Below are 23,815 nucleotides of genomic sequence, written 5' to 3'. Positions count from 1 at the left end.
AAAAAAAAAAGCCGCGGCTCACGTAAATCTTTTGCTGTCAAAATAGGCAGCTTATTTGCACGTTGCAAAATCCAACTCTAGGCCATTAAACCATTAGTAGAAATTGTATTTTGAAACGCTGTTACTGTAGATCTTTTAGTCACGGCACTAAACTGAAAGCTGTAAGGCATTTGGTGAAAATTACTGTGAAGCTTTCATGCTCCTTTTTTTGTTTTAAATGCTTGTTTTAAAACACACACATAAATGGAAGATCGAAGGGGCGTATTTCACACATGCCAGCCCGGCAGCAAGCAAATACTGCAACTCATGGAAGGTGGAGTACTTGCTACAGCTGGCTACACTTAGCATTAGAGTATTTAAACATGATCTCACGTCTGCAGGCACCATTGCGCTGGTGCACAGAAGGTCTTTGTTCTGACTGTTAACAGGTGGAGTTTGGAAAGGGGAGGAGGAAAGAGACACAAGGAGAAGCAGAAGTCACATGAATCTCTGCAGCACTGAAGCAACGTGCTGCACTGTAAATAGCACCAGAGTGAAATCAGGGACAGAGTGGCCAGTTTTGAACCCATCTGAATGAGAGAAAGACGTGCCAACTCGTCCAAAGCTGCACTCCCTGTTCCCGAGACAGCTGTCTTTGTAGCCACATCAAGCCAAAACTCTCTGACTATGAAGCTCCCTATGTGATATGCACAGTCTATTAATGGGGACTACCTGTCCATGCCCTCTTTGAATGCCATCACAGATATTAGCTGGAAGAGAAACTTTACTCCTGGCTCACACAGAAGTCTGTTGAGGAAGGGTGGGACATGGTCAAGGCCACTGCCACCCCGGGGGCAGGTCCAACAGCAATGCTCCCCTGTTCATCAGTGCTCTGGACTAAGGACTTTGATGCGTCTTTCCTTGCAGACAGGTGACAGAAAACAGGATATTTCTGCCTACCCTTGCCAGCATTTTGGCAGGTAAAAAAAAAAAAATAAAAAAATCAAGCCCTTCAACCTCTCCCTGCATTATTTCCTTATCATTAGGACAGGGAGAAGTCTATGTCCCGCCCAGCCGATGCCCTGGCCCAGCTGAAAGTGGGACAGGTCCTTAGCAGGTGTGTCAAAACAGAGCTACGCCCACTGATAGCAGCTAATAGCCTGCCAGGATATCTGCATAAGGGAGGCCATCTAAGCATGTTATCGCTGACGTGGAACATCACACTTGAGCAGCTGGAAAGCAGCCCATGAATACTCTCCTTTCAGTTCGACACAGCAGATCTGCTGCAGGTCACCGGCTTTCATGGATCACTCCGGTTTAGCTGGAGACGACCTGAAACCAGGCTGCTACCTGCACAAGCTTTAAAAGCCTATACGGAGCAGAAGGCAGCCTTGGTGCGCCCTACTCACCTGCTCTGCAGTGGGAAGTTGCTATAAACATTTGCATAACAGCTGGTGTAAGAGGAATGAGACAAGGTATCATAATCAGCAAGTCCCGCGGTTGTCTGGTTCCTCCAGTTCCCAGAAGCGTTTGTCGAAGAAGCTAGAGATTTAAGAACAAAACCAGCAAATTAATCCTCTTCCGGCTACAATGACTGAAAGCAGGAAGACTTTTCCCAGCAAGGATCTCTGCGGGTTTGCACAGGACTTTGTGTTTCAAAGTACTTTGGGGAGCAAGGCATGCGGCCGCCATTGAGAGTAACAGGGTGGCATTGCTTTGAACACCAGCCCTCTCTATTCAGTGGCAATCAGTGTGCTCCCTGTCTCAGAGACCAGGGCAGTTGCAGCATTGCATGCACGGAGCCAGGCCTCTGCCCACTGCGTATATTTGGTGAACAACTATTTTCTGGGACCCGCTGTGCCTGGATGATTTCTTATTCCCTATTGCCTTATGGCAATATCCAGACAGCTAAGCTTGTGCCCATTTTCAGATGGATCACCATGGTGGTGGTATCCTTTCCAGTGAAATTTGCAGAAAAACAATACCACCAGGAAGCAGAGCGCAAGCTTCTCAACTGGCACCACTTTCTGGGACCCAGACAGGACACTGCTTCTCGCATCATCAGCGTGTCTGGGAGTGATCTTGCAGGCATAACCAGTCTGGGGTCCATTGCGTAGCTTGGCGCCATGGCCTAGCCCGACTGAGAGCATTTGTTCTACTTGCATCATTAAATCATCGGACCAAATATAGCCTTTTCTCTGCCAAAAATTCCTATTTAAACTATTCTTCAGTTTTGTTGGGGGGGGGGGATGGAGAGGGAATATCTGCCCTGAATTTATATGTATGCAGCCACATTCCCATCACTGAAGTTGCAAGAGCAAAAAAGGCCACAGAGATGGACCCCCTGAAGGGATAAGTAGCACATCTAATGTATCATGAATCGGACGTTACCTGAAGAGAAAGAAGAAACCCGGCTGCTAGGAGAACACGGTACTTGCAGGCTAGCGAAGCCCAAGCTCCTCTGAGATCCTCGATCAGAGTCAAAGCTTGCCTGCAGGCTATGACCCTGCTCTTTTTTTGGACCCGAGGCACGTTGGTACCAACCGCGGAGATGCTCTGCTACTAAGGCCTTGTGAATGTTTTTGGTTATATGCTCCGTTTTAACCACTTGCTTCCTCGGAAGCCTTAGAGTCGCGTAGGGGTTGTGTGGTACTCTCTCCATCTCATCTTCGCGGTAGGACCTGAATTCCCTGTAACGGTCATATCCATAGTGCGCTGACGAGCGATGGGAAGGGTTGACGCTATACTGCCCCTCTGTATCACTCTCGTAAACATAGCCTCCATTGTAATAAACGTCACATTCGGCATACGGGGCGTATCCAGAAATATAGTAGCTAGAGGAAGGCTGCCCTGGACTCTTTTGGTAGACCCCGTTTCGGATGTCCTTTTGGGCAAGGTTTGGCATGCTCCCCGAATTGGCAGCCGAAATGTTTTGCTTCTTCGACCTCCTCCGGCCCCGTGTGCGGTTGTCTAATGTCTGCGTGGTGTAATATGGGTTGGGGGTCGGTGTCGTGCAGTAATATTCTGCACTCGACTGGCTGGTGTAGGATGACCCGTCGTCCAAGATTTCCGTGCTGCTACTTCGCTGAGATTTGGAGATGGAGAACGCAGGCTTTTCCCCGACAGTCTCGGACAGCAAATGGGTTTGGGACTCCAGGCTGCCGCTGCGCTGTCTGCAGTGCTGCGGGGAAACGTCCGGCCTGAAACGCCAGGAGATTAGGTGGTTAAGAGCAGCTGTACATGAAGTTTGGGAGTTGTCATGTTGTGTGCTGTGCCAGACTACAGTATAGAGTAAGGGATGAGCAGGCAATGCCAGGGCCTGGGTGGATACTCTTTAGCCCACCTGTCATAGCAATCAGAACAGCTCCTTTGTTCCTGCCAGCGGTTTGGTAGAGTATGGTAAAGGCTTTATACCAAGCTCAATTTACAGTAATTGAAATCCTTTAGCTAAGGATGGGGAAGATAAAAATCCCATTTAGGCAGTGCATTGTCTTCCCCAAGATCCAGGGAGGCCCATGCATGGACTCATAAATTAGCTTTTTATTTTTTCTTGCATAAAAGGTCTGGATTACAGCTGCAGCAAACCTCGCCAAGCTCTACTCCTGTAAGGGACATTTCTGATGGCAGCTAAAGCACCAGATAATTCAATAGTGTAAGTGAAGTCAGGCTTAGGTATGATCACATTTTGGAAAGGAGTTATACATTCATAAGCCCTCAGTGCTCCCCAACTCGAAAGTTTATTAGCCACGTGAATAGACTGACAAGATCACGCTGACAGGTGGCCTCTTAAGTGTTTGCCAATCTTGCCCGAAATGAGCAATACCATGTAGCTCAAATGTGAAACTCCTGGAGTTGTGCTGTTTAGAAACCCAGCGTGATCCCCCACTGCCTCTCCGTACCTGTCCTCCATCAGCAGAAGGGCAACATTTTCAAACCCACTTTAAGCCAATGTCTATGTTTGCATGCAACATTTTGGATGCACTCCCATTTGTTGATGGTATTGTGTGCATGAAATCTGGTTGCACACATAAACACCATCGTCTGCATGCCACATGTGTACAAGCAAGTAACAGCTAATGTATAACCAGGCACCTGAAAAATCACAGGCAGACGTATTGCAAATCCAGATTCTACTGGGCAACTGTCCCACACGAAGGGATCCTATTTCTACTGTCACTGGTTTTATTTCTCTGTGGCCCAAAATTCATGTCAAGCTTTAGGAAAAAGGAAATCATCTTACTGTAATTGGCTGCTGCTGTAGGCATTGCGTGTAAGGACAGGTGTGGTAGGCATGCTTCTCCCTCCAAAAGGCTGCCGTTCCAGTGTCCGGTAGGGACTACTGTGTGTTGAGAGGGGGTCCCTGGGATTATAAACAGAGGATCCAATGTGCAGTTATCATCCAGCTATCGCCCATAAAATGCAATGCGATGTTAGCTTGCAGACAGAACCAAAAGAAAAAAACCACCAGCGGCAATGAAAGCAGAAGTGAGCACAGGTGTCTATCTCCCAGTGCGAAAGCTAGCACTGCAGAAACAGCCAGAAGTTCATAGCCTCCAAGACGGTAATGCAGCAGAGATGTTCATGCAGGATAATATGCTGAGGGACAGAGATGTGCAACAGGAGACAGAACAGATAACTGAGGAGCAGCACAGAAGCAGTGTTCACGGTTCTCAATGCTTTCAATTCTGTACGTGGATTTGATGCAATTCTGCTTACTCAAGGGAACAGAAGCCAATGACCCAGCATTGTCTGAAGTACCCTCAGGACCCTGGCAGATGGTCAAGTAAAAGCATGATGGGATCTGATGTGGAATCATGACTGTGGGATCCTGCATTAGATCCTATTGTGCCCTACTGATGATGCAAGGGGAGCCCGATCCCAGGCTCCCCCTGCACTGGCAAGTAGCAAGCTTGGCTCCTTGTGTTGCCCCGGCTGGGAGCTGTGGCTAAGCTGATCTGGGCTCCCAGTCAGGAGCGCACACGGTGCGCTCCCTGATCAACTGAGGGTGCTCCGAGCCGCTGGAGCACCTGGAAGTCTTGAAAGCTATCATACATGTCTGTGATTGCATTGTGTAATAACCAAAATATTACTAATATTTATTAATTTGTATCATTTGTATAATTATAATGTATAACATATCATTTGGAATAATACAATATTATTATTGCATGATAACTACAATAATACATTTTGTGTAACGACTTTGTGGCTGCTGCTTCATTTTATCATGCTATTCACTGAATGAATGCGTGGCCTGGTCATGACTTAAGACATGATCGACCAGTTAATCATGTCTTAAGCGTAGCATCCGTCAGGGACCTCATATTCTGACATATAGGGCCTGATCCTTGCACTGCGTACAGGGGGCATTGGAGCCGTGTTGCTTGAGGATGGGACTGTTTACAGCACTGTTCATGACCTAGGTCTGTCTCCTGCTCGGTTCTCACCAGTGTCAAAGCCTTTGAAAACGTCAGGCGAGGACAGTGCCTCTTCTGCAATTCTGCTAGGATCTACGTGGACGTGTGCGACCTGACAGGATTAGGCCATCGGTGTCATCGTGGAGATAAAGGGCGGAAACAAGCCGCACAAACGGAAGTGAAGGATGGAAGGGCTAGTGGGCGAGGTGTTTTTTCATGCCAAGCCTATCATTAAATCTCTAACCCACTTTCCATTTCCCACATAAACTGCTCCGACTTAACTGTGCTTCTCCACAGTTTACCAATAAACCCACTTCATATAAAATGACAATCATTAAACAATATATTCAACCACAGCAGCGAAGTCCCCATTTAACAAAGGCGTTGTCTTCTGCTATGTCATTCAGCAGCAGGACATACTGGTGTATTCACGACAAAAGAAATCTCGCACTGAATAGCCCCGGGCTCACACCAACCGGAAGCCGCTGGGGTCATCAGCGGCATGAGATGCATCATACCTGGTATATCTGGTTTCTAAGTACTGGTCATTTACGGAGGATTTCCTCAGATGGATTCTCTCCACACCAAGAGACTTTGGCGGAGGGGTTCTTGGAGAAAGCGGTACAGAGCTTGTTTTCTGCGCTGGCAGGATCAGGGACTCGCTGGCTGTTGGGAAGCAACATTATGCTTTTGGTGAGCAAAATCCTAAACACGTCAGCATCCTCTCTCAGACGGCTGGGTCCTTCCCCCGACTGCAGCTGCAACCAGGCGTCTGTGGTCACGGTGCACACTCTCTAGACCGCGGGGGCAACAAGCGCCAACCCTAGGGGCTTCTCTTGTCCCAGACGCCTGTCCTGAACTCCCCGTGCCTCCAAGATTGAGAGCGAAGCCTCCCCCGACTTTGGTAGGTGCAGGTGCCCCATGCTTTCACACTCAGGTGTGACAGCTTGGGGTGAGAAGCACATTCTCACACTCAGGTGCTGACTGCAAATTTGAGGTCACGACATTTTAAAAAGTCACCAGGACTCACTAATGTGAAGCTGCAGTAAGTGAGACCAGAATAAGGCCCTCTCGATAACATTGGTAGCTGCTTAGATGATGTTTGTGCCCAAATGACTGTGCTCCATCTCTAGTGGGAGGTTAAGCCACAATCTTTCCAGCCAGTGGCTGGACAGAAAGGAGAAAAACATGCATGCTAAAAGCAAAACACCAGATCTGTGGCAAGATGTGGTTCATCACTCAGCAGACAATTATTTTCACTTTATATTCCAATATTTCTGTGGTTTATAATAGCTGTGAGGGGCACTCTCTCTTGCATAATGCCTCCTCTGGCTGATTGCTCACCCTCAGGAAGTGCCCTCCCCTGCCCATGACTACTGCTGAAAGGTTTACTTGTAAAAGTGTGATCCAGGTATCTCTGCAGATGAATCCCATTAAAACAACAATCTCCCAAACAGATGACTGGGTTCACACTTTTGACCTATAAACCGTTTCAAACAATGGACTCTTGTTAAGCCTTTTCCTCCCTTTTCTGTATCCGAAAGCTTAGCAAAAAATACCTGGGATTGAAAAAGAAGATATAGGAAACTACAATACAGCATCAGGTCAAAATAAGACATCAAAAAGCAGTTGTACTACTATTTATACAGGCCCTTACAGGCTTCATAAAAGGAAAAGCACAAGCCACATACCATCATCATATGTTGCTGTATCAGACAAAGAGCTGCTCTCCGATGGGATGATATCATCTGTGAAGGAAAATAAAGGATCTGAAACACCACAAGTAGAGGTTTCTCAATACTTTACACAGTATTTTTTAAAAGCACTTCAGAGCCAGCTGGATCTGTTCTGCAATACAGTGCAAAGCATAATTAGCCTTTCATGGTCTGTAGACACTCGTATTTGCTGCTGAAATCCCATCTTATCTGCTTACCTTGTGATTTAATAAACTACTAATATACTGATGCTTGGTGTCGAACCTACTTAGGAGCATCTCACAATATCACGAGGCACACGTCTGCTTCTTTAAGCACCTAAATACCTCAGACAACTTAGCTGTGAATCACTTATAAAAATGGGACTTTTAGGGGCTTTTGAGAATTTGGACAACCCCTGCTCTTTGTTACATGGAAATGAATCCAGAGGACCATCATGGATTTCCATTCCCTTATGCCACATATACAGTAGCGTGCCTGAAGTATCCCGAATACGGTCGCTGCAGTCTTTGCACTTTTTGTATTTATTTTTTGGTGAATACATCAGAGCAGAAGGGTCTGATCCGACCAGACCACCTTGGAAGGACTCTCATGCTCCAGTGTATTAACCCTAAGCATCAGGGAGGGAAAGGCGAATCAGAAAAGAGCTGGTGATTGCCACAGCAGTTGTTTCCACTTCCACAGCCCGGCTGTTTCTTCCGTCCATCATCAGCATCCGCGCGCACAAACACAAGTTACATGAGTTGGTTACTCTGAACTCTTCGACAATGTCTGGTCACTGCGGTTTAGGAAGGCAGCAACTCTGGAAGGGCGGCTGCTATCTGGAGAGAACCAGACCTGCCACAAATTGGACACAACCATCCAGGCCATCCATCTCCCTCCCTCTGTAGCTCATCGCTGGCCAGGGCCAACATAGAGCAAAGGTATCAAGATCTGGCTCACTTCTAAGATAATGAATCTGAAGGTCTTAGAGTCAGCAAGTCAGCTGTCTGGCAGTGGCTCCCCACTTAATCCAGTCAAAGTGTGCCAGACCACATGCACCATCTGCCATGGCACAAGTGTCAGTCAGACACTGCTCCACATGAAAAGGGCACCCCCAGAGTGTCCTGCAGCCAGGGTGTGCGAGCAACAGCGGCAAGCGTTGCAATGGAGACGAGCGGCATGGCCTGGAAGAGGGACTGTGAAAGTCAAATACGTGCTGTATCTCCTGTCCCCAGAGGGCTGCAATGAGAACACTGCAGGGCTGAATGGACAAATCAATGCCGCTATTTAATACATCATTTCCAACAAATCATTCCTGCAGCCCACGGCTGCAATGACTCATGGCCATGCTCCTCGGCTAAAGGCTGACTCTCAGCTTTCTGCCACCATGTGCGTAGTGTCTGGGGGTGGCCAGGACTGCTTAAGAGCCCTGGACAAACCTACAGGAACGCCAGGTCTGCCCTCCTGGCAGCCTGACACATGCCCAGCAGTCAGGGAAGTTGTGAGGCTGGGCTCGGGGTCATGTTTAGTCACATCTTGGAGTCCTTACTCACCTGGGGCTGGCGGGACCTCCCGAGTCATCCAGACCACTTCCCTCCCATTGCATGTAATCCCTTACTCAGGAAAAACTCCCAGCAAAGTCAAGCCCCAGGAGCGAAAGGAGAGGTTTGAAGGTTGTATCTCCCCACTTCCCTGTCCTAACAGGGGAATCCACAAGCTCCATGGAGCGAACAACGGTGGTTTCACACCCACTGTCCCATGGCATCCACATGGCTGACTGCTTCATCACTGACTTCCTGCCTCATTGCCACAGCCTGTTACTTATTTTAAAGGCCTTCCAGAGCCAGCACCTCCCATCTTCAACCTGTGGTTTGTAAATGCCAGGCTGGAAGAACGGATGCTATCGCGCCCCTGCCCACTGGAAGCTGTCAGTCCACTTGGGAAGGCTCAACAGCCTGGCATTGCCATTTCTCCTCGACCTACATCCCTTGCTGGAAATCAATGCAAAATGAATTCTGAAACTCAAGGACAGCAGCTACCCTGGCAGAAGATCTAGGTTATGTGCGACCCCCATCGCTGCTGCAATACTCAGAGGGAAGAACATAGGCTGGAAACGAGGCCCCACGCTGCCATGCCAGCTGTACATTTACTGAAGGTGTCAGCTGATATAGAGAGGGGCCCGTGTCACCCTCCCTTTCCACCTTGCAAGAGAAAGATGCATCTCATGAAACGACATATCCCCTGGGAGCAACAGAAGGCGCGGAGTGAGATGGATTAAATATTTTCAACCATGTGTACAGATGTTCCTGGTGGAGGAGCTGTAAAATGTGTCCTGAAGCCATTTATCAGCAAAGAAAGCCAAAAGGAAGCATGAGATCCTTCAGTTTTTTTGCTAAGCCCAGGCATATGAACTGCTAATCCCTGCACTCTCCTATAAAGGAGCAAAAATCAGAACTTGCCTGTACTTGGGAGAAAGCCAGTAAGAAGGAAATAGCACTGTCATTACCGCTCTACTTTTAAGAAAGTAAGCCCCTCCTTTCTGGGATCTACATGCAGCCGTGCCCATTCCCCACCAGTATCTTAATGGAAGTCAGTACTTTCTCATCAAGAAATGGATTCTTTGCTGCCCAATTATTTTCCATCTTTTCCCCAGCACTGGCTGTGCAGAAAAATCCTTTCATTGTGCAACTCAAAATAACAGGAGGGGGACGAGTGTCGTACTGGGGCGCTGGAATAGCTCGGAGATCCTGCATGCAGCAGCTCATCTCGGCACCGAGGCAGCACATGATGCGTTACAGACCGAGGTACCACGCCAGTTTCGACTGAAACGATGCTGCCAGCCTTTCCCTGCATGCTAATTCTTCCGTCTGTCCTGGATGCTCGAACAAGCCTGCACTTGTGCAGAAGCCTCTCCTCCAGCATATTCTGCCACGGCTCTCGTACGCTCTGCTTCACATGCAAGACGATGCGTCAAGCACATCTCTCCTCCCTCCCACGCCCATGCCAGGGGCACACTAATGCTATAAACCAAAAGGGAACCGTAACATGGACCTTGCGTTTTCATCCTCACCAGGATGCGGTGACTCCCGGCCCTTACCTGGTATAATGAGGGTTGATTTCTGGGTTGGTTTTTTGCCGCTCTTGATCCGGTATTTGTTAATGGAATGCTCTATGTCTTGCAGCTTTTTGACGGCGTCCGTATAATCCTGCTTCCTCTTCTTCTTCACGTTTTTGCATAGGTCTGGCTCGCTAGCCAGTTTCTTTGCCGCTTCCACCAGCTTTTGCTGTATGAGGAAATTGCTCTCCAAGCTTTGTAAGGTGGGGTCCTGCCAATTTGTGACATGAGCTCTGTGTTATTACACTGGCTTGCAGATGGAAACCAGGCACATACATTTACCTGAGTAAATGAAACACCAGGTGCACCCCGTATTACAGAATGAAATCTTAAGTGAAAAGAAGTATTGCCAGACATACTTAAAGGCTTAAAAAGACTCCTGCAATCTCTTGCTCAGCTCTCTGGCAGAGGCCTCCGGACAGGTTACAAAATGGTCAAATGTGGGTAACTAAAGTGCAAAACCTAAATCCGTGTTTAGACGCCAGGGACCCAATTTTTAGAGCATGAAACGTCTCGGCTCCATCTGAAACCAAACCTTGCTCCGCTTCACATAGCCAGATGCAAAACTGATATCGTCACGGCTTTGTTACAGGGCGTTGAAAGCTTAATTAATTAACGTGTGTAAAGAAATCTGAGAAAAGCCCTGCAGAAATGCTAAGTGTGTTATTAAGCGATGTCACAAGGGTTTGCTACAACAGGATTTCACACTGGCTTGTGGCAGCCCTGTGAATCAGGGCACAGAGCTGCTGGTGGCAGAGGGATGCAAAGCATCCACAACCCCACACTCTACTTAGAGAAGAAACCTGGTTACATCCAGTCTTTAGACGTGAGCGGGACTGGTGTCTGCCCAGAGATGGCACGGGATGTTGCTTGTGATCACTTCCCTTGCCATCCCCAGCCAGCAAAGTGCCTCCTGAGCTCCATGGATAATGTGAAGTGATTTGCCCTGGGGGGAGCCTGTGTTGTGCCATACAGGCAAATCCCCACCCAGTGGCACAGTGGCCCTGACTTGCATAGAAGATGTACTACCGAACCCTGTTCGTCTACTGGGGCTCCATCAAAACCTCAACCACTGTCTAATTCAGTGCCTGGAAGAACAAACCCAATCGCAGAGTAGGCCAGCGCCTTCGGAGACTGCCCAGCCTCTCTCAAAGTCAACAGTCGCATTTCCACTAGCTTCAAACAGTGCTGCATCGAGCCTTACTGGGGCTAGACCTCCCCTGAGCTAACTTGGCCTCAGGGGCTGCAGCAGTGGACCGTCCCTGGACACCCGAAGGCTCCATTTTAACCTTGGTGTCAGCACGTCTACACATGCGCTCAAGAGCCGGAGTAACTAAAAATGTTGGGTCAAGATGTCGGCTGCCCTCGGTCACCGAGAAGCCTACCTCTTCGCTGGGGAGCAGGTTGTCATCCAGTTTGAACGCCGTGCCTACGCGCCTTCTGACCGGAGGAGGTTTCTCACCCGCGCTCAGGGGATACTCCTTCGGCATCTTGCCCGTTAGCTCCTGCAGAAGAGAAAAGACGCTCCACTATCAAGAGGCCGGGGAGGAGGCGGTCCGACGCCTTGCTGCAAGTCGAGCGCCAGTCCTCACCGCTTCTCGCAGGCAGATCTTTTTCAGCTCCTCTACTTTCTGAAGCAGCTTTTCTTGCAGCAGCTTCTCCTTCTTCTTTAGCTCCGTAATTTTCTCTTTCTTTTGCTCCTCGCTGACCTCTGAATCCTGAGACCCTGAAAGAAGAAAACAACTTCCCTTCAATATTCACAGTGGGGTAGACCTGTTTCCTTCCTTGGCCGACAATACACAGCCCAATCCTGTAGGCTGGGATTTCCCAAAGGGGCAGGAAGACAGTTACATTTTCTATGAGATCTGGAGCTCTAGATTTGTTTTTTTCCCCCTGATAATCCCGTGTGCACTCTCATACATGGACACACAAGCAAACAGGGCATTCATTTGTGTGCTTGAGTCATGTACATACACAGAGCCAAAACACACCCCATTTTATTAGACAAGTCTGGATTCCACTCTGCGGGGCTGATGCTGCCCGCCAGCCGACACCGCGCTTCCCGGGCATGTAATGGTTGCAGGCTCAGTAAGCAGGTAACAGGATATTGTTGTGTCCCACAGTATAATAGTCTATGCAGTGCGTTTCTGTTTCCTCGCTCGCAGCAAAATGGGTGGTTACACTTAGAAATCAAATCTGCATCATCAGCGTATATATCTATATGAAAGAAATGGTGTCAGTTTTCCTTACACCCAGGGTTCACGGTGTATTACACTCTTTTGGGTGTGTTGGTTGTAGCCGTGTTAGTCTAAGGACACAGGCAGACAAGTTTCTTTAGGGTAGATGTGATATCTTTTATTAGGCCAAATAAATCGTGGGAAAAATTGTTTTTTGCGAGCTTTCAGGCACAAGCACCCTTCTTCCCACTATTTAGCTGGCCAGGCAGAAGGGTGCTTGTGCCTGAAAGCTTGCACAGAATAATTTTTCCAACTATTTAATTTGTGTTTTAAAATGTGATATCTTTTATTAGACCAAGTAAATAGTAGGCAAAACTGTTCTTTGCAAGCTTTCAGGCACAGGCACCCTTCTTCTGCCTGACCAACTAAATTCTTGGAAGACGGGCATTTGTACCCGAAAGCTTGCAAAGAACAATTTTGCCTACCATTTACTTGGTCTAATAAAAGATATCACCATTTTAAACACAAACTAAATAGCTGGCAAAATTGCTCTTTGCAAGCTTTCGGGCACAAGCACCCTTCTTCTTCTTGACCGACTAAATCCTTGGAAGAAGGGCGTTTGTACCTGAAAGCTTGCAAAGAACAATTTTGCCAACTATTTACATGGGCTAATAAAAGAGATCACGTTTAAAAACACAATCTTTAGCATCTTGGATTCACTCAAAACAGATGTTACCTGAGGAGATTAAGCTGCCATTGCTGGCCATGATAAGCTGATTCTTTGCCTCCAAAGTCACTAGCTTGGAAACCTTGGGCGTGCCCATCTCAGTCAGGTCCATCGCTATATCGTCCAAACTCCTGGCTGAAGGAATTTTTGCCTGAAGGAGTTAAAAAAAAAAAAAAAATCCCACATCCTCAAGTTACTTAATTAGCTTCAGAACAAAGGGTCACAGAAGATGACATTTCACACTTCATCTCCCGGTAAGCAAAGCGCTAGGCCAGCGCCACTGCATGGGAGTTTTGGCTTTGGATTTCACTGCTTAGGGTTCCCTCCCCCAAGCTGATCCCCGCTGAAAACCCCGACTATTTGCACAGCATTCAAAATGAACGTGAGAAAGAGGCGAGTCACAGGGTAGACAATGCAAACTCCTGATTTCACATCGCCTGGTGGCAGGCTGAAACAGACTGAATAAACCAGGTTCCCGCTCAATAGCTCACATCCCGGCTACAAAGCCCGTTTCTCTCTGCTCAGGCAAGGCTGGTTTACTTTCAAACTGCGTATTTAGGTGTCTACAGGGAAGGGAGCAGCAATTTTTGCTCACAGTAACTTGTCTGGTAACTTACTTTGCTTTGTTTTCTGTCCAAGTAAAACTGGTGTTGACTGATTGCCATTACCCAGATGGATTTGATCAGGGAAGTGTTTGCATACCAGGTCAGGACTACAAGTCCGCTCTGACCAAAAGTCCTTCGTGACACTGAAATCCTAATGGGGCGAGGAAAAAAGCAAGAGAGATGAAAGCTAAGGCTGGTTCCTTTCAGGTTGAAAATGCATGCATGGCCTTTCTGCAAATCGGCCTGACAACCTTTATGCCAGTGGTCTAAACACGACCCCCCAACTCCCTAGCTCAGTGCATCCCCAGGCTCTGAACTTTCCCTTTACATTACAACATGGTTTCACCACCATAAAGCCCTTCCCTGTTGAGTTTTGCAACCTGCTGAAACGGAAAATAAGGCTGCTGCTGCTCCAGCAAGTGCAACGCTGCTGAGAGCAGAGGTCAAGGGATAGGCTCATTATAAAGCTAAAACAGGGAACAGAGCGAGAGGCCGTGCAGAATATTGCAGGGGGGTTGGAAGAGCGTCTCGGGCGTGTTTTGCACTGCTTTCCGGATGGAAAGCGAAGGGAGCAGCAAGCCAGCTGGGCTCGTCTGATGGACAAAGGAAGGAAATAGGAAATCCAAAGAAGGAGGGTTTCACTGGAAAGCCTTGCGAATGCCTGGGTAGCAGTGTCCCACCCGGTCCTCACACAGAGGGGCTGCTGAACTGAGGGTGCAGGTGTGTAGGTAGCGGTCACGTCCTTTCCAGCCACGGAGGAGCGAAATCCATCTCTGCTGCCCAAAGCACATCTAGGGCTGCCAGAAACAGTCCCACCGAGAGCACAGCAGGGACAAGGGGCTCCCCTGGCCGTCGCGTATGCAATTCGAGAGGACAAAAAACACTTTTTTGAAGCCTTCTGAAGCTTCACTCCACATTACCGATGGATCCCAGAGCCCTTTTGGGGCTTTGCTCTTCTTCCGGGTACCTAGTGGACACCAGGGACCACATCCAGCCCGTATCTCGAGCAAATGATCAGGGCCGTGGTTTCCCATAGAAATCCACGCTCTCCTGATTCACTGCAGCTCCGCCGATGAGAGGATTAATCAGCGGATGACTAAAGCTTTCCAGATGCAATCGCCACCGCCTCAGCCTCACCTGCGAGGATCATGAACCTCCACGGCGAATTTCTTCTCACGGAAGTACAGGTTTTCCAGCTGTTTCCATTGAAATAACTAGGAGAATTGGGAGAGAAGGAAACAAAACGGTCAGCCCCAGGGTCGCAGCAAACTCTCTCTTTCCACCAGCGTATTCACGGCAGTGGGAGCTCACACCAGCACAATTAATATTTAACCACAGAGCCATGGCCATGTGCAAGATAAGGAAGTGGCACTGTTATACACCGTGCCTTGCACAGGGCTGATTTTAGTTGTGAAATCCTCTGCTGTCCCGAGCAGCCCTTTCTCCCTTGCTGTCAAAGGAGGCGCTGTAACAAAGCCCGCTGTCCGGAGAGCAGAACCGAAGGGATTTTTACGCTGATTAAATGAAGAAGCCATAATCAAAACGGTGACACACAGGAAGTGAAGAAAAACACGCCCTTCTCCCCCAGTCCGATACAGAGAGCGCGCGGGAGCACCAGCGCTGCAGTATGAACCCTCCAGGCAACCCTCATCCCAGTGGGATGGGATTTGGGGAGGCTTGCTTTTTGCAGGGGGGGCAAGGAAGAGAGGTGGTCTGACACGTGGGAGGAGGGGTCAGGTCCAGGGAAGAAGCACTGCATGCTTCTCTAAGGAAGCCGGGGTTTTCCTGGGAAGCGCATCCCTGCCGGTGGAGGACAGGGTCGGAGAGGACAGCACCTTCCGGGAGGCACCCTGCACCTCCATGGGATTTCTCCCCCTACTACTGCATGGGAATTCACTCCCCTCCTTCCTACCAGGGCTAAAAGACCAGGGTTGGCCTCTTTTCAGCGCGGCACATTGTAATGCTGTTCCCCTACAGGAGGGGGTTTCCGCAGAAGGGAACAACGGCGCAATTTTTTATTTTATTTTTCTTAACGCTCAGCGGTGGCAAGTGTGCAAAGCCACTTGAAGCCCATGGGACTGCCCGGGCAGAGCTGAGGATCCAGTTCAGCTTGCCAAACCTCTGCAAGAGAGGCAGAGAAAGCCCTTCAGACCCCAGGCTGAGCGCAGGCTTGGCAGGGAAGGGGGGAGAGATTCCTTTCACTTGCAAACTAAGCAACTTTGCTCTGGAGATCAGCATGAATATGAAACACCTCCTCCCCCGAGATCACATTTCCAGCATCACTTTTTAAAGGCAGGATGAAGCTTCAAACTTTCTAGCCAATTAATCAACACTGCATTCACTGGAACACAAAATATTCCTGTTTATCCCAACAGCATGTTACAGCATGAACAAATGTCAAGTTTCATAAAGCTAAACAGTCTGTCCTGCTTCATTTTAAATGCATTTAACACAGGTCATAAATAAAACATAATCCAGATCATATGTTTCTTGAGAAGTTATGGTCCTGGCTCTCTCAATGACCCTTCCCTCGGAGGAATCCTGTTTAGTCAAAGCTTTTCTTTGCCAGCTCTGCAATTTATTATTGTGAAACTTTACTTCATTAAAAAAAAAAACCCCAAACCCCTGCTGTAATGAGAAATGTAGTTTGCTTAAAAGAACCATTTATTAGTTCAAGATCATGCATGGGTTTTTTTTTGCAGTGCAGCTTACAACCAAACGGCCAAGTTATCTTTGCATTGCACTGACACTCAAAGCTACTGGTGCTAACAAATGAGCTGTGTGGATGCTTTTTAAAGTGTATTCCTTGTACTTTGTGCTGTTCTCCTCAAGAAGTTAATTCTAGCAACAGCGTAAGAAAGAAAGAAACCTGGGATCCCAAAATGCAGGGCCCTGGGGGAGTGCAGCCATGCTGCACACAAGTCGCACACATACATACAGACCTAGAAGTTATACAGGTGGAAGCAGCCGAGGTCCCCTCCCCTCCTCTGCAGAAGATCCAAGAACTATTTTATATCTATTTATCTAGCTATAGATAGATAGATCGATCGATATGGGCCCAAACACCCTTCATCTACCCAAAAGGCCTTGTCTGCCTATGTCCTTCAACTAACACGACAACCAAAAACCCTATATATTGCACCAACATTTTTCTCCAAATAAAACAGTGCATTCGGCGACCCCAAACTCCAATCTCCATACTCACCTACTTACAAAACCTCTCTTCCTTCTTATCTTTTTGGCTTGTAAGTCCAAAGGAGGTTTAAATCAAGTGATAGTCCATGTTCCCCTTCCCTCCCCACCCCACTCTACAACCAGTTTCTCCCATTGAAGCCGTCTTGGTTTCCCTCTGCTGCTGAGTCCCTGGCACTTAGGTGTAATTCTGGTTTCACAGACATCCTCCCACTGCTGACATCACGTGCACCACCACCCTTTCCCCGCAGATAACCAAACAGTGGAGACAGGAGGAAAGCCCTGGGAGTTTCAGCCAGAAGGGATGTGCCTTTAAGAGAGCTGAGCACAGCAGGATGCAAATGGAAGTGCCTTCAGCTTCAGGCTGATCTACAGCAGAGGTGGAAAGCACTATATCCCACCATCGCCTTTACTCACCTGAGCGGTGACAGGTCCCACTGGAAAAGTTGCACTCTACATGCCAGCTTTGCCTCCCTTCCACTGGTGTCCCACGCTCATAAAGAGCTACGGGTGTGAAACAGCCGCTCCCTCTGCCTTATCACTTACAAATGATGACTCTTGCTCCCTCGATCATTTCCTCTGGACTTCTGCTTTTTCATTTTATTTATTATTTTGCCAGGATGCAAGCACTATGTGCACCCTGCATACCTGCAGGTTGTGGGAAACCAGAGCGGCCGACACAATTAAAGACAACCTGTTCTGCAAGTAGACAGCACGAACGAGGTGGGGCTTGGCATGTGGATAAGAAACTTCCCCTGGGGGATGCCTAAACTCCGGAGAAGAGATGTTGGCCCCCCACACAGACATGAGGAAACGGGAATGCACATTTTGACCTGCTGGCTCTACCCAGCCTCGACAAACAGGAGGCATCTGTGTATGGGAACGCACTGCCCAATCTTTCTGCAAGCAACTATTAGCTTAATTAAGCATGCCAGAGCTACGTGGCCTAGTTAATCTCCCCTTCCCACCCAGAGAAAGAGAGTCCCTCTGAGGGTTACCACCCCAATCTCCACTGTGAAAAGCACTGTTAGGAAGTGAGTTCTTCTGCCTTCTTATAAGGCAGCCATAGCACCCGCAAATGGCACCGAACGTTTGCAAGAGATTCTGGTTTGACAGCCCTGGAGAGAGGAGTTTGCCATTTAGTTCAGTTCACACGCAGCAGGGGCAATATGCATTGGTAACCCTGTACAAGGGCTTGGCTGCTTCGCTCTACTCTGTTTGCTCATTCAAACGGACCTGGATATCAACCACTAAACTCAACCAGGGGGCATGGAAAGCCACTCCTGTTCTCAGTGGTATCTGCTCTGCATTTGGCTGCACAGATGCAATGCATATTGCCTTTGCAATATAGGAGCACGAAGGCAAAAAGATGACTCTGGTGCTACATGTTGAATCCATGCTACGTAATGCAAGGGCTAATTAATGGGGTGTACATTGCAGCCGTGTTGGTCTAAGGCAGGGGCGGGCAAAATGCGGCCTGGGGGCCGAATGTGGCCCACTAGGCCATTCTATCCGGCCCGCAGGGCCCCTAAAAAATTTAGAAAATTAATAATCATCTGCCCCTGGCTGCCTGTCATGTGGCCCTTGATGGCTTGCCAAAACTCAGTAAGCGGCCCTCCACCCGAAACAATTGCCCGCCCCTGGTCTAAGGACATAGGCAGACAAGGCAGCCCAAATTAATAACATTTACTACGTCTATACTGCAATGGCTCCATGCAGCCACAGACCATATCCGATTTGAATACATACCGCAAAGTTACTAGGCCTTTTAAAGGTATCTGTAAAGACATTAAAACTTACAGACCATAATACAAATCAGTGGCTGCCCAACATTAGCACCAACACTACAATATTTAGCATTTTCAGTTTCAAAGTGCTTAATTAACTATATTAGGCCTTGCAACATCCCCTTCAGGGAGATGTTCTTTGTATTTACAGTGGTAAACTGAGGCACAGAGTGACTTGCCCAGTGACACAAAGAGAGGCAGATGAACGAGGACAACCATAAATCAGGATCTCCTGACTCCCAGGTGATGTCTACACTGCAACCCGCCTTCTGCAAGAAACCAAAGGCAGGCTGTAGCTGCCCACTGTGCCTTCATGGTCTAGGCACAGGCGTGCTGCTGCTACGTGGTCGAAAATATGTTCAGATGGTCGTGCCTGCATACAACTTCACTGTTCAAGCTTTAAACAGCATCTGTTTACATAAAACCTGCTGAGGAGCACAATTTGTTTTGAACAAAGTTTGCTCTAACAGGGATATGTGGGTTCACCATGCTTATCTGAAAGTATAATATTACATATTTTATTTAAAATAAAATACATCTAAATAACTCAGTTAAGATATTAGCTCTTTCTTAACTTGCATGACTCACGCATTTCCCTGTGGTCAGAGAAGTTCACTACTTAATGGTATTTTCCTGTAAGTCTATCATTTAGCTGACTACCCTCTAAAAACATTTAAGTGCATTTTCGCACACAGTTTCCAGGGGATCTTAAACATGTTTAAAATAAAACAAATCACTTTGCCGTACTGTCCATTTGCAAGACTAATTACGAAATCAGGTATGGACAAATAATACCTAGTCCATCTGATGATCCACAATTACAGATGAGTAAATTAAGGCGGTTCCCTGCTAACATCTGAAAGTAATAGATACAAGTCATCAGGGAAGACAAGGAACAGAAAAGCCTCTGAACACTGGAGAAAAATCGAAGGGAAAGAAACAGATTTGCTCAAGCTACTTTAAAAACCAGATTTTCCAAATCAGGGGCCAAATCCAAAAGGTTTATACTCAGTGAAACTCCCACTGAGCACGTGTAAATCCTACCCCAGGCTAAATGTTCCCTAATTTCCAGTTCCCTTAAAATACCTTTGCAACAAAATGCAGAGAGAAGCAAAAAAAAAAAAAAAAAAAGGAAACTAAAAAAAAAAATCTGGAAACTTTATGCAGACTTTTAAGGTCAGAAGAAACAATCAGAAATAATTAAAATGTTTTCATGGGAGTTTGGCAATGTATATTGCTTTGAACCAAATGAGTAAGCGCACCTGAGCTAAGAAGTGTTTTTTTCAACAACTCTTTTCCAGCCACAAGCTTGCCAAACCCTTAATAAGCCCATGCAAGGCTCCCATTTCGCTTAAAGGGAGGCCCGTACAGCTCTCCAAGTGCAGGATTGCTTTTTTCGAAGCCAATACCAAGGGAAGACCCTCAGAGATGACCCCTAATTCCCCCTACCGCACGCCGTGCAGAACACCACTGCCCAACAGTAATATCTGAACGGCTTTTCCATGTCAACTTTGGACGTGACCTATACATTTTAGAAAGCTAAACCCAGCAAAATTCATCAAGCCATGTGACTGAGCAAAAGAGAAAAGCCTACTTAGGGATGTATAAACATCATCAAGGAAGCAGCTGTTCAGCAGCAGTGATGTACTACTAATCATTAGATTAACATTCATGTGACTCCCTCTCTTATAGGTTAACCAGTAGACTATTCTAGTCTATCGGTTTTATGGCAATAGTAACGACCAGCTCCAGCCACAGGCTGGATCCCACGTGCCCAGCGCTGCAATGAACACAGAACAAATAGCAAGTCCGCACCTTAACGAGCTTGCAATTTAGAGCGGAGTCCCTGCCTTACATTTCAGGAAGCAGGCTAGGAACAAATACGATTTATAGGAAGACTGCCTACGTGTTTGGGGGCATGCTATAAGCATGGGGGGGAAGTGCAAAGTTTAGGTACAGCAACGGAAGCTGAATTCAAATCAGCAACGTGAAGAAAACAGTGAGAGAGAAGAAGCAGGATCAGTCCTGGTGCGATGCAGGTGCACAACAAAACGACTCCTCCTTTCCGCTGGCAGGAGGGAGAGCGCAGTTTGCATGTCCATTGATGCTTCACCACCACTTATTCCCTGAAAAGAAACTTCTATAACATAATGAGAAACCCAGGGAAGATACTTTGTGAGGGACTCTGTCATTTCTGAGCCGCAAAGAACTTGGTTTATGGACCAAACTGGAGGAAGTGAGACATCTAGGAAGGAAGAGACCATTGACAGCTAGTCATTTATCTGCAATCCAGGCTTTAATGAAGTCACTGGAATTAGAGATGACTGTATGCAAAAGTACACGTGTGTATTAGCCAGCGACTCAGGGATCCCAACTTTGTTATACTGCTTCATGCAAAATAAAGACCTATAAATGTGTTGGACTCTTGAAAAGAAACTTCATCAAGAGAACAGGACCATTCATGTGGCTTTCATAGCGGATTGAAGTCATCCATGAAAGGCGCTATGATTTTCTCAGCAGAACTATTTGCTTGAAAAATGCCCCATGAAAGCTTTTAAATAAGATGTAACTTGTGAAAAGTTTTGAAGAAACCCTCCCATCTTCATCTCTTGCCCTTTCTATTTTACCGCCGTAACCAGAGTTTGCTCCTTTCAAAAAGGATGTTCAAGCTAGTCTGTGCGTGCCCGTGGCAAGTAATGACGTTCTTTAAACTTATCCACTAGATGAGCTGCCATCGCTGGGTTTTGGGCTGGTCGCATCGTGGAAAGGGTTTCTGTACATGAAATCTTTCGACTGAAGACAACATATGCAGAACATTTTATGCCTAAGAAATATTTATTTGAGTATCTCCAAATAAAATCAAAGTGTTCTCAACTCCCTTTGTCTGCACGAAGGCGAACAAATATCTTGCAACAACTATCTAGACCAATATAAACAGCATCTCTCTTTGAACAGGTGAAGCTTAAACAATACTTTGCGTCTGGAGGGAACTGCATTTCACAGAGCGGTCTTATTACAAGCCCTGTGTTTGCATTAAATCATTGTGTTTGCTCACTATCTGGATTCTGAATCAATGACTCCTCCTTGGTGAGAAATACCACACAGTAACAGAGCTCTCTGCATAATTAGATCAACTGGCTGGGAACCCAGTGGAAATGCTATTGTATTCCAAACAATTGAACTATGCAGGACAGGACACTTTCATTAGGTAACCGTTCTGCAGGAGAAAACTCTCAGCATCAGCATTTAAACACCTCTCTCTTAATTTCTTAAACGCTTATCATAAGCATTATCCATTTGCAAAGCTAGCACGCCCTACCAACCATGCTCTGCAAGGCCACTCTGTAAGTGGCGTTATCGCAATTTCTGTAGACCTGATGCCGTAATGAATACTATTTGTTTTAAATTTGGGCTTTCAGGCTGCATTCAGTGACAGAGGGCTGTGGATTATGAACCCAAGTTACTTGCCTCCAAGTGCTTAAAGTGGAATCCATCCGAGTCGTGTACACTATAATGCGCGACGAATATGCAGTTCATTTTCCTGCCATTTGCACTTCCGTCTCAGAAGAACAAGGCACGTTCCATAAATGATGCTTCAGAAAGTGCCCCTCCATTTCCAGAATAATCACTGCCCCAGAGCCAAGTCCTCGTACTGGTTCTGACTGCAGTCAACACCAAGCTTGTCCTTAATTTCACTGGTGTAGGATGTGTATTAGGAGCGAGGATAAGTCCTCCAAAACATTCTGCTGAAATACTGCATTTCATCTAATGATCCAGTCTCTTCAACAAGGCACAAAAAAATGCCAGGCCCAAACCTGCTTGGCACAGCCTTCCTCAGCTGAGCAGCGCAGGCACCCTGACTTCATGAAGATGACCTACAGGACTGAGTGCTGGTGAGCACTTGCAGGAGGAAGCTTTTGCAGGATACAACCAGTGGCTATACTAGGGTGCTGGCCCTGCCTGCCCCCCTGCAGAGAGGAAGCCCCATTTATGTTACATATGAACAGACCATTTCACCACATTGTTACACACACTGGGTGCATCTACATGTGCTATTAACAAGGAGCAGTGAACTCAGGTGCAGTTTGCATTGGAGTTTATTGCTCCCGGGTGCAGCGTTTACACATGCGCCTGGGACCGCAGCACACGGAGCAGGGGTGGCACAGCAAGGGCCCCGGGGGGTCAGCCTGCAAGCCCAGAGCTGCTCCCCCACAGCTCAGTGTGCTGTGGAGGGGCTGCCTGAGGCACAAGGGTACTTCAGTGCGGGGCTAGGTGGCAGGCAGTCCCACACTGTAGCACACTCGTGCCCTAGCCAGCCCCATTCACCATCTACACACATGTTGCAGTGGAGTAAATAACTCCACCATGGGACAGTACTTGTGTTGGGCAGGACTATCCTATCCTACGGCAGAGTTAATTAGTTTAGTTGGGCCTAATAGTGCCGCACGTGTAGGCGGTGATGCTTTACTGCGGAGCTAATTAGTCAACTCTGCAGTAAAGCATCTCATGCACTCACTGTGTGCACTGGCCAGCTGTGCGGCAGACTGAATGGTCTTTGTGGTACTCCCCCCTCTTCCCATATTTTATGAGCATGGGCTTCAAGAGCTTCTGAGGAGTGCATGTTACCAATGGGAAAGAAAAGAAAAGAAAAGAAAAGAAATGTAGCCCTCTCTGGGTTAAAGTACAGATGGAAAAAGGCAGTGTGATGACTGCCCTGGAACAGAGCCAGAACGCTGTGGACTCTTGCTAAGCATCACAACTGAAACTTTCCCACCCCAACAAGTATCAGTGGATAGCTGCACACCAATTTTTCACATATGTCTAAAAATGTGGAAAAACCCCGCTTGTGGGTTACACTGTGACTCAGCATCTCCCTCTTTCTTTGCCGAAGAGGCCCACGCATATGTGAAATGCAGCTATCTCGGAGGGTGGAGCACAGCGAGGATTCCCGTAACCCTTTAACCAATACGTAGGGATAAATCTCACCAGACTTTGAATCCAGGATGCAAACAATATAACAAGCCTAACAGAAAACTTGCTGGGCAGATCATTTTGACTCCTTGAAGCAAAGTAAGAATTTTCCTGTGAACGCAACGGTATCAACACGTTGGATCTGACA

The 23,815-nt window shown here is 47.4% G+C and overlaps 1 protein-coding gene across 3 annotated transcripts in view; it reads right to left on the bottom strand.

Moving 5' to 3' along the window:
- Positions 1-23,815, bottom strand: part of FRMD4B (FERM domain containing 4B) — a 118,701-nt gene that overhangs the window by 2,449 nt on the left and 92,437 nt on the right. For all 3 annotated transcript variants that reach the window (XM_019536670.1, XM_019536669.1, XM_019536671.1), the window contains exons 12-22: positions 14,855-14,931; positions 13,730-13,868; positions 13,122-13,263; positions 11,801-11,934; positions 11,594-11,713; positions 10,191-10,419; positions 7,088-7,144; positions 5,915-6,062; positions 4,220-4,339; positions 2,371-3,179; positions 1,389-1,521 (exon numbers count right to left, since the gene is read on the bottom strand). In XM_019536670.1, the coding sequence (XP_019392215.1) occupies positions 1,389-1,521; positions 2,371-3,179; positions 4,220-4,339; positions 5,915-6,062; positions 7,088-7,144; positions 10,191-10,419; positions 11,594-11,713; positions 11,801-11,934; positions 13,122-13,263; positions 13,730-13,868; positions 14,855-14,931 (2,108 nt within the window). The remainder of the gene's footprint in view (positions 1-1,388; positions 1,522-2,370; positions 3,180-4,219; positions 4,340-5,914; positions 6,063-7,087; positions 7,145-10,190; positions 10,420-11,593; positions 11,714-11,800; positions 11,935-13,121; positions 13,264-13,729; positions 13,869-14,854; positions 14,932-23,815) is intronic.

The sequence above is a fragment of the Crocodylus porosus genome, unplaced genomic scaffold (assembly GCF_001723895.1).
Source record: "Crocodylus porosus isolate Cpor-Errol unplaced genomic scaffold, CroPor_comp1, whole genome shotgun sequence".
Taxonomy (NCBI): Eukaryota; Metazoa; Chordata; order Crocodylia; family Crocodylidae; genus Crocodylus; species Crocodylus porosus.
Note: the sequence above shows the minus strand (reverse complement) of the source record. Positions and strands in the feature narration are given on the sequence as shown.